This window comes from Phascolarctos cinereus, unplaced genomic scaffold, assembly GCF_003287225.1.
Source record: "Phascolarctos cinereus isolate Bilbo 61053 unplaced genomic scaffold, phaCin_HiC Scaffold_2;HRSCAF=192, whole genome shotgun sequence".
Taxonomy (NCBI): Eukaryota; Metazoa; Chordata; class Mammalia; order Diprotodontia; family Phascolarctidae; genus Phascolarctos; species Phascolarctos cinereus.
The window spans coordinates 229,718,202-229,734,601 of NW_027555625.1; the positions used below are offsets into that span (position 1 = coordinate 229,718,202).

General features: G+C 46.2%; 1 protein-coding gene across 1 annotated transcript in view; it reads right to left on the bottom strand.

Moving 5' to 3' along the window:
• Positions 1-16,400, bottom strand: part of SULF2 (sulfatase 2) — a 138,992-nt gene that overhangs the window by 6,139 nt on the left and 116,453 nt on the right. The window contains exons 10-17 of the mRNA XM_020984167.2: positions 15,391-15,520; positions 14,453-14,669; positions 8,166-8,394; positions 7,821-7,917; positions 5,538-5,632; positions 3,089-3,148; positions 1,610-1,779; positions 714-856 (exon numbers count right to left, since the gene is read on the bottom strand). Coding sequence (XP_020839826.1) covers positions 714-856; positions 1,610-1,779; positions 3,089-3,148; positions 5,538-5,632; positions 7,821-7,917; positions 8,166-8,394; positions 14,453-14,669; positions 15,391-15,520 — 1,141 coding nt within the window. The remainder of the gene's footprint in view (positions 1-713; positions 857-1,609; positions 1,780-3,088; positions 3,149-5,537; positions 5,633-7,820; positions 7,918-8,165; positions 8,395-14,452; positions 14,670-15,390; positions 15,521-16,400) is intronic.

Here is a 16,400-nt window from a genome sequence, read left to right on the forward strand (position 1 = left end):
AGCATATAGGAACACTGGGCTTCGGATTGCTAAACATTCACTAGCCTAGATTCAGACTCACCACACTACTTCCCAGCCATCTTCTTTCATTCCATGACACCAACTCTACCTCTGAAATCAGTAATAAAACCAGCGCCACTCATCTTTGCTTCTTAACTTTCTTTAAAGTGTCATTTCAAGTGCCACCTCCTAGGATAAACTTGCCCTGACCTCACCTAGTTGAAAATATGCTCTCCCCCCTCAAATCGCATTTAGTTTCTCTGTTGAATGTCATATCCTCTGAGTAGAATGTAACATATACACCCATCTCCCCCTGCCCTGACTAGATACTCCATTTTGTTTCTACATTGCCAACATATCATGTACATTGTATGTGATTAATACATGCTTGCTGAATTAATCCAGAAATTTAATACACATTCAGTTCATGCCTATCCAAGTCACTGATAAAGAATGTTAAACTGCACAGATGTCTTGGAACCCTCCAAAATGACCATCAGCCATTTGGGTGACTCCTTTTGGAATGACCTCCTTAGCTACTGGAGTTGACTGTACAACGTAGGTTTCATCACCCAGGTGCCTTGTGTTTGAACCCTTCACTGGAAAGTTGAAGCCCAGTTCTCTTGCCCCTGCAGCATCATGATGCTTCCTACTGAAAACTACTTAATTAAAATAGATGGGATTGATAGGACTTAACATAGTGAATCCCATACCTGGTAGGGATCAGTGTTGAGATCAAAATATTCCAGGAAGCCTGTAGCAAATTCACAGAACAGGAAGTTGTGTGTCTCATTGACTGTCCTCATGCACCAGTATGTGTTGTTGTTGGCACTGGTACAGGCACAGAAAGGCCCCACTGCAACCAAAAAAAAAAATTAGTCATGTGGTGAGAAGCACGAGCCATTCTGCAAGAGGGGAAGGGCAGGGGGACAGCCCACTTGGTCCTCAAGGACTCTGACCCAGGAATGACAACTTTGTGAGCCGAATCCTTACACCCGGGGCATAAAATAAAATGTAACATAAAAGGTTTCCTTTAGATTTTGTCCTTGGGCATGCTACCAGCCTAGAGATCACTAAGGTATGGAACCTTCACTGGATAACTGCAATGGAAACGATTTCTCTCCCCTCTTTGTTGCCACTTTGTCCTTTAGATAGGCCAGGTTTTGTGTGGTAAAAAGGAATAAGTCTGAAGATTTAGACTACGTCCAGGTCCTCAGGTCTGCACTCTTAGCTGACCTGGGGCAAGTCATTTCTCCCTCTCTGTACCAGTTCCCTTCAGATGTTAAATAGGGATAATAATCACATCCTCTATCTCCTTTCATCCTCCTCTTCTCCCTCTGTTGGATGTTGTGGCTGGGAGAAACTATTCCTTGCCCAAGATGATACAATAAATGACTGAGTGGAGCCTTGGAAACTGGGTCTTTGAACTGTAAGCCCAGGGTGCTTTCTGTTACTTCACACAGTTACAAGGAACAAGCTTCAATCACACATTTGAAAATAGGGAGCAAGCTTTAAGAAATATTAGGGGGGAAAAGTTATTACACCAAGGACTCGGGTCATACTGGGTGCTAATGGCAGTTGGGGGTTAGCACCCTCTGGGCTCACTTACGGGTCCACAACGGAGCTGTCTGCCAGTGCTGGTTGTCGTGGGTGAAGCAGGTAAGTCCAGGCATGCTGCAGGTGTCATTGTTCTTCAGTCTCTTCAGCAGCTTGCGGAGTTTCTTCTTTCTTTTCTGTTCTCTCAGCAACCATACCTTGTCTTTCTCCTGCATGGCTTTCCTGGGTTCAGGTGCCCCATGGGGGATGGGGAGATGGAGAGGGAAAGGAAGATGAGAGAGAAATCCAAGGTACTGCCTACCATTCAGCACAATGCAGTCTCCCCACAAAAGACCCTTTTCTGACTTTGAGGTGGCATTGGTGGCCACCCAGAGCAGACTTGGATCCTGACTATAGCTGTCTTGTGTCTTGGGACACTTGCTACCATAGGATCTCAGAGCTAGAAGGAATCATTTTGTTCACTCCACACCTGAATTGGATTCCTTTGTACAGGAGTGGGTCAAACTCAAATAGAAAAAGGTGGGGAGGCACAGATGTGACTGTCCCTGAGGTTGCATACTGACTTAGAACATTATCTATGTTCTATTGTAGTTTTATTTATTTTGTTAAATATTTCCCAATTCCGTTTTAATGTGGTTTCCAGTGCTACTCAGGAGTGTGAGGCTTTCATGCCTTGACACCTCTGTCTTCATCTGACAAGTGGTCATTCAGAGACCTTTCTGTACAGGGGAGCCAGCTAATTCTGTGAGGTAGGGATTATACAAGTATATCCCCATTTTATAGATGAAGAAATTCAAGTTCAGAAAAGTTAGATGCTTTGCCTAGTAGGTGTCAGCCCAGGCGGCCTATTCCACTTCTGGATTAGCTCCAATTGGAGATCACAGGTGAAAGTATTGTGGGAATCATCTGGCCTTCTTCTGACAGAAGAAGAAACTCAGTCCTAGAAAGGGACTGATTTAAAGTGACAGAAAAGAACTAGGATTAGAATCACCCAGTTCCTACCATTCTCAGCTACAGTTGGCATTTGAAAGAACCCAAATAGAATGCCCGCCTTCCCCACTCAATCCCATCCTCAGACTTATGTCAGCACATGCCTTTTTCTTCCTTTTCCACGAGTGCTTAACATTTTAGAAAGTTGCATCCATTTTTCAGTCAACTAAAAGGTGACCGACTACAGATGCCTTTTATGGGCCCGTGAGGGAAATCCTGAACTTGAGTTGGAAGGGACGCTAGAGAGCGTCCAGTCTCTCTGTGTGTCCCAATAATGGGGTTTTCTTTTGAGATGCACCCTTATGGAATGTAGGGTAGGAAACATCATGGGATGCTATTTAAGAAGGAATTGAGGTCATGACCTCTTTTTTTTTTTTTAAAGAAATAAGGTAGGGCTAGAATGGATGCCTCCTGTTGAATCCTCCCCATCCCCATCCCCTTCCAACTCCCTAGCCAAGGAAACCAGCTTGGAATTCTCCCTATCTCTCAGATGCAGTAGGTGTGGGTCCTGAAGTGTGTCTCAGAGCCAGCTGCCACTTACTTGAAAGGATGCAGCATGGAGCTTTTGTGCTTGACTCTGCCCTTGTGTTTAGCCTGGTAGCTGGAAAACAGAATTTGTACTTAGAAGCTGCTCCCCTTAACAGCGTACCATATCCCATTGTCCACCCACCCCATGTTTTTTCCTAGGCTGGGTCAGCCTTTGGACCCAACAACCCATGTATATATCTGTGTATCAGGTATATACTGGAATATCATCTCAAAGTCTAATCCAGCCCAACACGTCACTAGCAAGCCTTTTATCAAAGCCCTTTTGTGAAAGGGAATGCATGAACTCTGAAGCATTTTGGGGTAGCTCTAATTGTTAAGAAGATTTTCTTTATCTCAAGGCAAGCCCAAGCTTGTCTCTTTGTAGTGGCCACCCATTCCTCCCATTTCTGTTCCCTGGTGCCCAGATAAACAAGTCTATTCCATATGACACCCCTTCAAAAAGCCTGAAGCAGCCAGCAAGTGCTCTTTGAGGCTTTCTTCTCCAGCCTAAACCAACTCCTGTTCATCTGGTGGTTGACCTTTATACATGCCGCACTTGCAGCCCATCACTATCCCATTTGCCTTCTGGACACTTTCCAGTTTATCAGTGTCTTTCCCCGTATGTTGTTGACCCTAGGAACACAACGATCTAGATGTTTCTGGCTGGGGCAGAGAGTACTGGGAGGCGGGAGTGTCTTCTGCTTGGACATTATGCCTCTTTAATTTTCATTTGATTGACACGTTCAATACTGACTTATATTGAGCTTGCAGTCACTAAAAAAGAAACCAACATCTCTGTTCAACAATTTGTAGAGCCACGCTTCTCTCTCCTGCCCCCACCCCAATCTTGGACCCAAGATTATTAAATCATTAAACTTCATCTAATTAGATTCAGCCGAATAATCTAGCCTAACAATATCTCTGAGTCCTGATCTGCGTTATCCAGCGCCTTAGCTATCCTTCCTCCAGCTTTGTGTCATTTGTAAGTTTGATAAGCAGGCCATCTCTGCCTTTATCCGAGTCAATGAGTAATCAGTCAGATAGCATCGGGCTACGCACGGATCCCTGGGGGCCTTCCATTGGAGACCTCCTTTGAGGATAGGATATGATAGGATAGGATATGGAACCATTAATGACTGCCTTTTGGATCTCGCCATTCACTAGGACAGATGGATGGTTCTACATACAATACCAGTGTATTCACTAAATGGCAATTCTCCCCACAATCCCCAGGAGTTTCTCTATATCTGATTAAAAAAACAAACCCAAACATTCCTGTCCAGGTTTCACAGAAATAATAGTAAATTTCAGCTCTAGTTATCTACAATCAGCGTTATATGTATAGGGGAACTCTTTAAAAGGAAAAAGCAAGCCATGGCCTAAGTGGAAAGTACACTAGCCCAGTCAGTTATCAGAGACTGGGACTCTAGTCTGGGCTCTCTTACTAGCTGATAGGAGCTATTTCCCCTGGCAGACGTCAGCCTTCTAATTTAAGATTCCTTCTAGGTTCCCAGTAGTGTCTTTCCTATGATAGAACTGAGGTGATGATGACCTCTAGTGGTGCTGATCATATATTGCAAAGTCATAACCAGCTTCTGGGTGGAAGATAGATACATCATAAGAACAGCTGAAAGGTCACTTAGGCCCAAATATCCAATAACTCATGTATTGATACCATGTTTTACGACTCACAAAGGACTTTCCTCAAAACCACTCAGTGAGGCAGACATTTGTTGAGGCTAGATAGGGTTCATCAGGGACAAGGCCCCACGTTTGGGTGCTGTCCTCCTGGGGGGGGATGGGTGATGACAGCTGTAGCCTATGCCCACGTATTGTGGCAGTCAAGGCAGGGAACCTGTGGTGCTAGGTCAGACAGCGTGAATTTAACCCCAAGACAGATGGCTATCTTATGTAGGCAAAGGTGTGCAGAGAGGACTTTTTCCAGACCTCCTTTCCAAGCTCAGATCACTTTGCATAGTGACTTGAATCTGAGGCTTTGGGGGCCAATTTCTCAAATTCACATTCACCTAAGCTAGCAACTCTTGTCACAGGCCAGTCAGCTATGTTCTTCTAGATCAAATCGTCCCCAAAGGTTGTCTTCCTTAAGCTATCTGCTTCTGATAAGGTGGAACCTGGGGTACTGTTTGGGGGTGCTGTTAAGGTTGCTCAGAAGGAATCACGAATCTGGTAGGAGAAGGCCCCTATGTTGAGGACTGTTAATTGCCTGGGAAACCTTTATCCTGCCCTATCAAGTGAGTGCAGGGGCCAGCCCCTAACTAAAAGGGAGAGGCGTTCTTAACTTGGGCATTCAAAAAACTGACCCCCCTTGTTTCCAGACAGGGCTGCCTCTGACAGTATTTATGACTTCAAAGTACGTTGCCTGCCCTTCCCTTGACATCCTGCTGAAGTGTCCAATAGCTTCAAAGCCCATGATGCCTCAAGACCACCCAGCTGCCTCTTACCTCATCTTATTGCAGTCACATTCTTCGGGTCTCTTCTTCTTCAGATGACCTCGAACTTCTCGAAGATTCTTAATCTTGTTTTGGAGTGTTTCAATCTGAGGAAAGGCAAGACCATTGGAGACCAGAGACCCACCAACCTCTGAGGCTGATGCCTTCTACACAGAGCTCCTTAGCCATGGACCTCAGCAGTCCCTCCACTGTAGCACACAAAAATGGACATTTTTTAAAGATAGCTTCAAAGTTAGATTTCTGCTTAGGGTTGGGCAAAAGGAGTTAGCTCCCATAGGTCCCCAGTGCGAATGGAGAGGGGGCTTTTTCATTGTTCCCTACACTATTGATCAAGGACGTCAAGCTGTTGATATCCTTGGCCACAACTGTGAAAGGTGCTGGGCATCTCCAGAGGTCACTTCATCCTTCTTCCTAACTTTAAGAAGGACAAGACCAGAGGTGAGGATTTAAGAATTCTTAGAGATGGTAAGCTGTCCCACCTCCCAATCATACTTAAGGAATGTCAATGCAAAAAGGAATCATAGAGATTGAGTCCAGTGCCTTCATATGATAGAGGAAGAAACTGAAGCCCAGAGAGGAGTAAGTTCCCTGCCCACAGTCATACACCAGTATGTGTTGGGGCTGAGATCTGAACTCAAACCTTATGACTCCAAGTCTAATGTTCTTTAGCTGGTAAAATGATTTTTCTTAAGTGCAAATCGATTTTACTCTCCTATTCAATAAATTCCAGGGGCTCCCTATTGCCTCCCTGTATAAAAAAATACACTACTCTGACTTTTAACATCCCTTCCCCACGTTTACCCTGTGGTATATTTCTAGCCTCCCCTTCCACACTATTGTGCTAGCCAGCTACTGGTCTCTCCTCACTCCATTCCATCCTCCCCACTCAGTTATGAGATTGATTTTCCTCATGTACAAGTCTGACCATGCCACCTCCCTATCCGGTACACATCAGGCCTCCTATTGCTTGCAGGATAAAGTATGAAAATCCAGTTTGGCTCTCTATTATCCGGCCCCATCCAACCTTTCTTATACCTTCACCTCCCCACCTTCTTGTGCTGTGCAGTCCAGTGACACTGGCCTCCTTGCCATCCTCAGAGACCCCATCTCCCACTCTGGGCATTTTCACTGGCCTGGAATGCTCCACCTTTCTTACATCTACCTTCTGGTTTCCTTGGCTTCCATTAAATCTCAGCTAAAATTCTACTTTCTGCAAGAAGGCTTTCCTGATCCTCCTCAATGCTAGGGCCTTCCCTCTGAGACTACTTTGTATGCATTTTTGCTTTGTACTTAGCTGTTTACATGGTGTCTTCTCCCATGAGACTGTGAGCTCCTGGAGCCCAGGGACTGTTTTTGTTTTTTTCCCCTTTCTTTCTATCTCCAGTACTCAGCTTGGTGAAAAGATGCTAAATAAATGCTGACTGAGTCTAATTAGGCTTTTCTCTGTTCTTCATGCGCAGTACTCCACCTCTATCCCTCCCCAGCCCTGGCCCCCCCTTTGCCCAAAGTGTACTTCCTCCCCACCTGTGCTTCGTGGAATTCATTTCTTCCTTCCAGACTCAGCTCTCCAGCACCACGTTCTACCTGAAACCTTTTCTAATCCGTCCAACTGCTATTGCCCTTCCTCCTTAACTTTATTTTTATATTTCTTTTGCATTTATTCCATATATATATTCTGTATATGTACTTGTCTTCCCTGACAGAATTCTCTGTTCTTTGAGAAGTTTCATTTTTGGTCTTTGTAGCCTGAGTTCCTGGCATATAATTGGTGCTTAGTAAATATTTATTGATTGAATAGGTGGTTACTACACCATGTGACCTTTTTCTCTTTATTTCTCTCAAGGCAGCTAGGTGACTCAGTGGATGGAGCACCAGGGCTGGAGTCAGAAAGGCCTGAATTCAAATATGACCTCAGACATTTATTAGCTCTCTGACCCTGGGCAATTCAGTTTCCTCAAATATAAAATGGGATAATAGCACCTACCTCACCATGAGGTAATATTGTAATGCGCTTAGCATAATGCTGGGTGCATAACAAATACTTGTCCTCCTCACCCACCCCCAATCCTATTCTTTACAAACCTCCATTTCTCCCTCCTACCACCCTCCCCAACTAGTGACTCTTTGCAGAAAAGTGTGCCCATTTCCTCCTTTTTAGGTCTGACGATCCTCCAAGAGTGACCCTTCCATCATGCCATTCTCTGTTGTCCAAGGATAGCCTTGGTCCTGCTTTGGCAGAAGGTGCCTTGATGACTGAGCCTAGGGGCCACTCACCTCATGGTCAATGTGTAGCTTGTGGTCTTTCCAGGCCTGCAGTGACTTGTACAGGTCTAGGTCACATTGGACAGTGTCATTTTCCAGGATGTAGCACCTGTCCAAGTTGGGTGGAGGAAAGAGACAATATCACTGAACAGAGACCATCCTACCTAGGGACTTGCACATTTAAAAGCTTCTGATGAGCACTCGGTTCTCTGCGTGCATGGAGCCAGTCCCCCGCCCACCTCCCCAACTCTCCACATAGCCCTGATTCCAGGGGTGCTCAGCCTCCTTCCATCGCTCCCTATTCCAGAGAAGCTGCAGAGCCAGCGCTGGTTGGGGCTGTCTTGGAAGCAGCCTCACCTGTGGGTTACTTTGATGAGGTTGGGGGCCATGTACTCCTGAAGGTCACCAGTGCCGCTGAACTCGCTGCCATCATCCTTGTCCTCCTGGTCTTCAGGGGCCCCTCCGCTCTCCAGCCTGTGCCGCTTGGTGACATTCCTAGCCTGTAGTCCCATGCTGTAAAGCTCCCCATCCAACTCGATAGACACAGAACGGATCGAGCGGTTCCGGATATAGCTGGCCTTGTATTCTGCAAAGTGAATGTGTCTCTGCAGTCCCTCTCAGGACTGGTCTATTCATCCTCTTCCCTCCCTCCTGTGTTGGAAACCTCCATCATCTTTTTAGCTCCTTACATTTTCTCGTTTTACAGAGAAGGAAACTGACACCCAGAGGAGTTACTAAGTCAGAGCGCCTGGATTTAAAACTAGGTCCAATCTAATGCCCTCTTTGTCATGTCAGTTGGGTCATTTGCCCCTCCACATTTTCTAGCTTACTCCTCTTCCCTCCAAGTCTGCCTCATCCTAAGGCCAACGAGATTAGGTAAGGCAGCATGCCTTCCAACTGCTAACAGTCAGACCTTCTCTCTTTTTCCCTTAGAAAATAGGGTTGAGTTTAAAAATAGCAGTGACAAAAGTAGAAACCGAACCCCACAACCATAAAATTTGGGGGGGATCTTGAAACTCATTAAGTTCAGCGAATCTGTATTGCAAAAGAAGTGCCTGGGGCCCAGACAGAGGGAGTGCCTGCTCCGAGCCCCCTTTCTTTAGGGCAGCCTTTTTTCTGGTCCTCCCAGCTGCTGATTCCTACCCCTTTCAGGTTCCCTACCACCTGGCTCCATATTTATCTTGCAGATACCCAATTCTTGATATGCTATATTTTCCCATTAGAATATGTGTTTCTTGAGGACAGGGACTAAGTACATCCCTGGTGCTTAATAAATGCTTGTTGACTGATGCACTGTTCAGAGGCCCCCAACAAGCCAGTGACTGAGCTGAGCACAGAATCCAGGCCTCCTGACTGCCAGTTCCATAGAGTCTTTTTTTTTTTCTTTTTGGGGAGGTGATTGGGGTTAAATGACTTGCCCAGGGTCACACAGCTAGTAAGTGTTAAGTGTCTGGGGCTGGATTTGAACTCAGGTCCTCCTGACTTCTGGCCAGAGCTCTATTCACTGTGCCACCTAGCTGACCCCCCCCCCCCACCATATATTCTTTCTTGACAACCAGTTGGACAGAAGGTAGGCCATGTTGTTCACTTTCTTGTCCCTCATTCCCCTAAATTTGTGAAGGCCAGTGACCACCTCCTTCTTTTTGCATGAAGTTGGCCTATAGGAGGTAGGGGGTGGGGAGGAGGCTTAAGAAATACTTCGGAAGAAAACCTACGAAGATGATTAAAAAAAAAAAATCTGTGCCCTTCCTGTGTCCTCTTCTCCGAACTCCTCTGGCCTGGGATGGGAACTACCCCAGGGAGTTTTGTGTCTTGTCTATAGGGGTTAATGAAAAGTGAGATAAATGGATAAAGAAATTCTTATTAAGTATTTCTTATGTGCAAACAAGTACAAAGAAGAGACAGTCTCTTCCTTTAAGGATTATATATTTTTTTATATGCATCATCATATCAAGTTTATTATTCCAATGGCACTAATACATTTACAGATGTTCATGATGACAATCACACCGCACAAAATTTTCTTGCCTTCTAGTTCCTGGCCAACTAGTATCTCCTTAACTTTTCCCTCACCCTTCTAGAAGATCTCACTACAGGCCATTTACCCAAGCACAACCTCTTCAGGCACTCATCTGCCATCTGGGGGGGGGGCACTGTGTTTCCCTTTGAAAAACGAAAAAAAAGTTAGGTACCTATCTCAACCCACCCCCATGGCCAAATATACCCTACAAAGGAGACACTTTTTCTGCCTCTTTGAAGACTTGAATAAATATGGAAACAGGCAACTCAACTTACATCAAGTGGAAATGTCCCAAGATATGGTACCACGCAGGCCCTAAATGTGTCATGTGCAACACAGAAAACTAAAAGGCCGAATATCAACGTGTTTTGAAAGTCTCAAGTTGCTATGAACTAATTAAGTACATGCACAGGGATGTCACTGCAGTGTTAACAATGTGCTGCGTTGGTGTTATGCTAGAGCCCAACAGGAGCTTGAACTGATGCTGGAAAGAGCTTTTTCAATTTGGCCAGGAAGTTTTCCAGGGCTGGGATGCCTTCCTTCAGCCCTTTCCATTTGCGGGTCTCTGCCACAGTCTGACAAGGGTGGCTAGTGTTGTCAAAGGGGTCTCCAGGCAGGATCGGCCAATGGATCATATATTTTGAGAGAGGGCTAGGGGATGGTGGCCTGGGAAAGCTGTTTTGGTTTGGAAAGTCATGGTAAATGGAGCCCTAGGGTGATCAACCGGTACACCCTTTCCAGAAATAATGGTAGGGTTGATTTAATTACTATTTCCAGAGTTGCCAAGAAATGGAAAGGTAGAGGTGGGAAGGAAGAATGAGGTATTGCAAGAAGACGGCATGGGGCCAGATAAATGTTGTGAGCTCTCAGTGACTTTGAAGCACAGCTCCAGGGAAGGAGCCAGCTGAGGGGGCGGAATACAATGAATTCAGACCCAGACTCCTCCAGCCTCTGAGCTGCCCCCTCTGCTCACCCCACAGTTCTTTTACTTCGCTGTCCCCTGCCACCAAGTCCCTGAAGGAGCCCTCATTCACAGGGGGTCTGGTGATGATGAGTCATATACATAAAAAAGTTAATGGCTTATTATGAACCCATAAACCCTGGCTCTGATAGGAACAAAGACCAGAGCTGTATGTTCCATTAACTCTCTGAGAGTCCCCATCACTCAGCCTCTGCCACTCGGGGTCCCTGCCAAAGCAGCTTTGCTCCTTTGCTGGGTGGTGGAACCCGAATCTTCCCTCTGACTTCCAGTTGGTAGGTGTATAAACTCTGGGCTTGACTGAAGTGGGCTTGGTATAACAAGTCTCTCCCCTGATAGAATGTAAGCTCCCTGAAGGAAAGACCCCCTACAGGAGTAATGTCTGGCACTTAATAAGTAGGCATTTAATAAATACATGTTGGTTGACTGCCCAAAAATAGATGGATTGTTAGAGATCATTCAGTCCAGCTCTTTCATATTACAGACAAAGTAACTGGGGCCCAATTAGGTTAAATGACTTGCCCAGGATCACATAGTTCATTAGTGCGGTTTGCCATTTCCTTCTCCAGCTCATTTTACAGATGAGGAAACTGAAGTGAATGGGGTTAGGTGACTTGCCTAGGTCACATAGCTAGTAAGTGTCTGAGACCACATTTGAACTCGGGTCCTCCTGACTCCAGGGCTGGTGCTCTATCCACTGCACCACCTAGATGTCCCTAGATGGATTCTTTCAAGATTTTGCTCAAATTCCACCTTTAGTCAGGAGGCCTTTCTTGGTTTTCCCAGTAGCTACTAAACTTTCTTTTCTGAGATAACCTTCCACATACATACATAGACACATGTTTATCTTGTAGGTATTTAGTTATTTACATGTCATCTCACCTCCCCCACCCACCTCCATCCCCCAAATGTGCATCTCAAGAGGCCAAGGATTGTTTTTGTCTTTCTTTGCATCCCTGGCACTTGGCACCGTGTACATAGCACATTGTAAACACTTAAAAAATGCTTGTGGGCTGATGGACTAACTACCCTGAACTGTTGTTGGGACAATGAGAATCATGTTCACAGGAGTGGAGATGGGCTTGCTTGGAACCATCCATGCTCTGTCATGGGTTCCCCTCCTCCTTGAGACCTATACTCGCAAGCCTGGTGCATGGCCTGGGAAAATAACACCAACAACAACAGACCCCATGAAGGTTTACAAAATCTTTCTCGATCGAAGACTAAATTTTTACAATGAAAACAGAGGGACTTTAGTGAAGTTTCTTTGCATGGCCATGCAGCAAAATTGGGATTTGATCTATGTTTCTTTTCTATTCACAGGACCTACTAAGGCCAGATGAATCTTTTTAACTGTCTGACTATATCAGTCCACTCCTTGAGCGACTTTTATTGCCAGTGTGGCAGAATGAAAAGAGCATGGGGAGTGGAGTCACAGGTCCTGGGTTTGAATCATGGCTCTGCTACTGTGGGGCAGTGGGCAAGGGCTTCAAGGTTTCCCCTTTATAAAATAAGACTCAATTAGAGCACACTCTGCTCTAAATCTTACAAATCTAATGGAAAGGGGCCTTGCTTCACGATAGTTGTAACAAATTGGGGTTGGGGTGTTTTTTGGGGGACGTCTCAGGTGTGTCCCTCCTCCTTAAAATCATAGATTCAGAGCTGAAGCCACAGTCTGGCTTCCAACCTACCTCACCAGCCAACCTCAAATCATTTCCTCTTGAATACTCTTCTGTTTCAGCCAAATTGGATCACCCTGAACATGTCTATACCCAGTTCTCAAAGCTTCACTTCTTGGGGGCCAGTTGAGGGCCCTGCCCAGTAAATCAACCCTTGGGTTACTATGAGTTTTATTTTCTTTGCATTTTTTTTAAGGAGGAAAAAGAAAAGCTTAATTGAGTCCCAAGTTCTCATATTATTTAAAGATTATCTACCATGCTGCATACTTAAAAGAGAGTGTGTAGCTGTGTAATTCAATCTTGGAACCAATAATTTTATTCACATAAAAAAAATTAGCTTAGTAGTTAGTAATCAGCCTGCAAGGAAATATAATGGGGAGGAAATCAATTTGAAGCCTCTTGTCTTGAAGCGTGTGCCAGGTCATTACGGAGAAAGACTAATCTGCTAAATAATTGAGGACCTGCATTTGTGGGATGAGAGGCAAGAAACATGGCTGAGAAGCGATGGCTGGTGGCTGCTGCCTGCCACCTCTAATCACACTCCATCCTTCAAATGGGCGCATTTATCTGAGTCAGAGGGGAACTGGGGCCATGCCTGGGAAAAATCCTAGGTTTGGGAAGGAACAAGGCCAACTGCCCTAGAGGATTTGGATTTCACCTTCCTGAGGTGGGCATGCGTGGGGCAGGGAAGATGAGAAATGCTGTTAAGTTATTTTTCAGTTGTGTCCGACTCTCTGTGACCCAGTTTGGGTTTCTCTTGGCAGAGATGCTGGAGTGGTTTGCCATTCCTTTCTCCAGCTCATTTATAGATGAGGAAACTGATGCAAACAGGGTTAAGTGACTTGCCCAGGGTCATACAGCTAGTAAGTGTCTGAGGCTGGATTTGAATTCAAGAAGAGAAGTCTTCCTGATTCCATATCCAGCTCTTTCCACTGGGCCACCTAGCTGCCCAAAGATGAGAATAATCCTTTAATATAAGGCCTAGCTCTGCAAGAGCTACCTGTTTGGGCTGATGGGATGTCCATTCTGATGAAGAGCCAATGTCGATTAGAGGGGCGCCATAAGATTTAGAGCTGGACTGATCTTATAGATCATCCAGTCTCAAACCCCTTATTTGATAGAGGAGAAAACTAAGGGCCAGGGAGGTTAAGTTGCCTGAAGTTATACATCATAAGTAGGAGACAGTGGATTTGAACTCAGGTCTTCTGATTCCAAAAACAATGTTCACCACTGACTTCTCAAGTCTGCCCCATCTCCCATCTCTACTAAGATCATCCTCCCCTCTCAGTGCTTCCCCTGGAGGTGCCCAGCACACATATCACCAATGACCATTGATCCTGACCCCAATGCTCCAGAAGTCAAGGAACCTAAGTCATAGGCCCAGCTCAGCTAGTACACTGATTGCCATATGGATTTGGGCAACCTGTGTAATCCCTCTTGGTGTTATTTTACTCCTCTGTAAATGAGGAGATTGGATCTAAGGCACTTTTTAACTGCAGTGCCATATTCTCAAGTCCCTCCTGGCCCTGATGTTCTGTTCCAGCTCTGAGATTCTGTGTTCTAAGGTTTTTGTCCAGCTCTGAGATTCTGTGTTCTAAGGTTTTTGTCCAGCTCTGAGATTCTGTGTTCCAAACTCCCTCCCAACTCAGACAATCTGGGATTCTGTGGTTCTGAAGTAGCTGAGCTATTGAAATGCAGCAGACACTGGATAGCAGAAAATACCATATGTGACCAGAACACACTTTGTAAACCCCAAAGGCTTAGTGATCTGCACCCCCTTGTCCTCTGAACTTCTAAACCCTTGTTTTTTTCCTTTTGGGGGCACCAGCTTCTGCTGGGGGTCAGTGGGCTAACTGGGCAAACTCTCGCGGTCTTTGCTTCCCTCCCACCCCTACTTTTGTTTCTGCAGCAGAGAAAAGAGCAGCCAGAGGAAACTCTCCGTACCCCCCACGAGCAGCCCCGGCACTCACTTTTCTTGGAGAAGAGTTTTTCCTCCTCCCGACGGGGCTCAGCTTGTACTCATTGTCCTCGCAGGTGCAGCCCTCGGCACTGCCCTTGTAGTATTTGGGCATGAGGTTGGAGAAGCCTTTGGTGTTGCCGTCACTGCTGGCCCCCAGCCGCAGGGGTCCTTTGCACTTGTGAAGCTTGAGCTTTCCGGAGGCATCCTCCACACACTGCCACTTCTGCAAGATGCGGGGTCCGCATCAATCCCCAGGAGACAGATGAAGAGACAGAGAGACAGAGACAGAGACAGAGAGAGAGAGAGAGAGAGACAGAGAGACAGAGAGAGAGAGAGAGAGAGAGAGAGAGAGAGAGAGAGAGAGAGACAGAGACAGAGTGTGTGTGTGTGTATGTGTGTGTGTTGGGCAGGGTTGGGGCGAGGGGCTGAAAGGCTGTAAGGCCATGAGCCTGGCTAGAACAGGGGGTAAGTACTGAAGACAGAGATCATGTAGTAAAAAGGGGCCTTGAAGGCCACTTGAAGGGTTCATCACCAGGCTGGGCATACAGTTGGTGCTCAGTAAGTCCTTTTTGGTCAAACTTTTTGAGATGCTTTAACATGCCTCTTAACATCCACAGAGAAGAGAGGCCACCAAGTGAGCAGAAGGAAGAGCACTGGATTTGGTGTTAGCAGACAAGAATTCAAAACTTGCCTCCGTCACCTGTATGACTTTGGGCAAAGTGCCTTCCTTCCCTCTGGGACTCAATTTCCTCTCACCTCTTCTCTGCTCTCTGACGAGGCTCAATTGGGATAACGGCTATAAAGCAATTTGTAACTGACCACAGAGTGCCCGAGAAACAGAAGCCCTCGTCATCAGCTCTCCAATGGGAAGGGAAGCTGCTCCAAGAGTCTCCTCTCCCCACCGAGGGCCCTCTGGGGGCCAGCTGCCCGTCCGCGCTTCTCACCTGTCCCAGCTGCTCACAAGCTGTCTGGTACTCTGCTCGCTGGCACAGATCCTTCACGCGCTGGTGTTTGGGCAAGAAGTTTTCCTCTTGGGCATCTACCTTATCATTCTCTCTTTTATGAAGCAGTTTTCTATAGGGAAGAGAAATCACAGAGAGTTAGAACTGGCAAAGACCTTAGAACACAGAATGTCAGAGCTGGGAGGGGGCTTAGAGCACAGGATGTCAGAGCTGGAAGGGTCCTTAGAACACAGGATGTCAGAGCTGGGAGGGGGCTTAGAACACAGGATGTCAGAGCTGGAAGGGTCCTTAGAACACAGGATGTCAGAGCTGGAAGGGTCCTTAGAACACAGAATGTCAGAGCTAGGAGGGGCTTAGAGCACAGAATGTCAGAGCTGGGAGGGGGCTTAGAACACAGGATGTCAGAGCTGGGAGGGGGCTTAGAGCACAGTCAGTGCTGGGATATTGGCTAGAAAGGACCTTAAAGACTGGTTAGTTCAACCTCCTCATTTCACAGGAGAGTAAACCGAAACAGAGAAAAGAGAAGTAATTTGTCCAAGCTCACACAGTGATTTAGTTCTCCCAGAACTGTCTACCTCATACATACAAATCTTCCTCTGCATCTCAGGCCCAAGGGAAAATTGTCATTTTGATTTGAAGTTAAGAAAAAAAATAATTTTTCTTCTAAATGTAAGACCTCAGATCAACCAAGTTCTAAGCCACCGTTTCTGGACACCTTCAGCTCCACAGGGCTCCCCTTCCAGGCCCCCTCCACACTAACCCCTTCTTCCTTCCCTTTGTAGTCACACACACAGCTGCCTGACACCCTGGGACAGTCTCGCCCCCCCCAACCCCTATGGGCAAGGATAACGACCAGAACTCATTCCTCAATGAGTAACACGCTTCCAGTCCTTTCTACTCACCCCATCTCAGCGATTCTGATCCCCTGCTTGCATTGTTCAAAGCTCATTCTCCATCCTCCACTGACCACTCCCTTCTTTCCATTCCCCTCC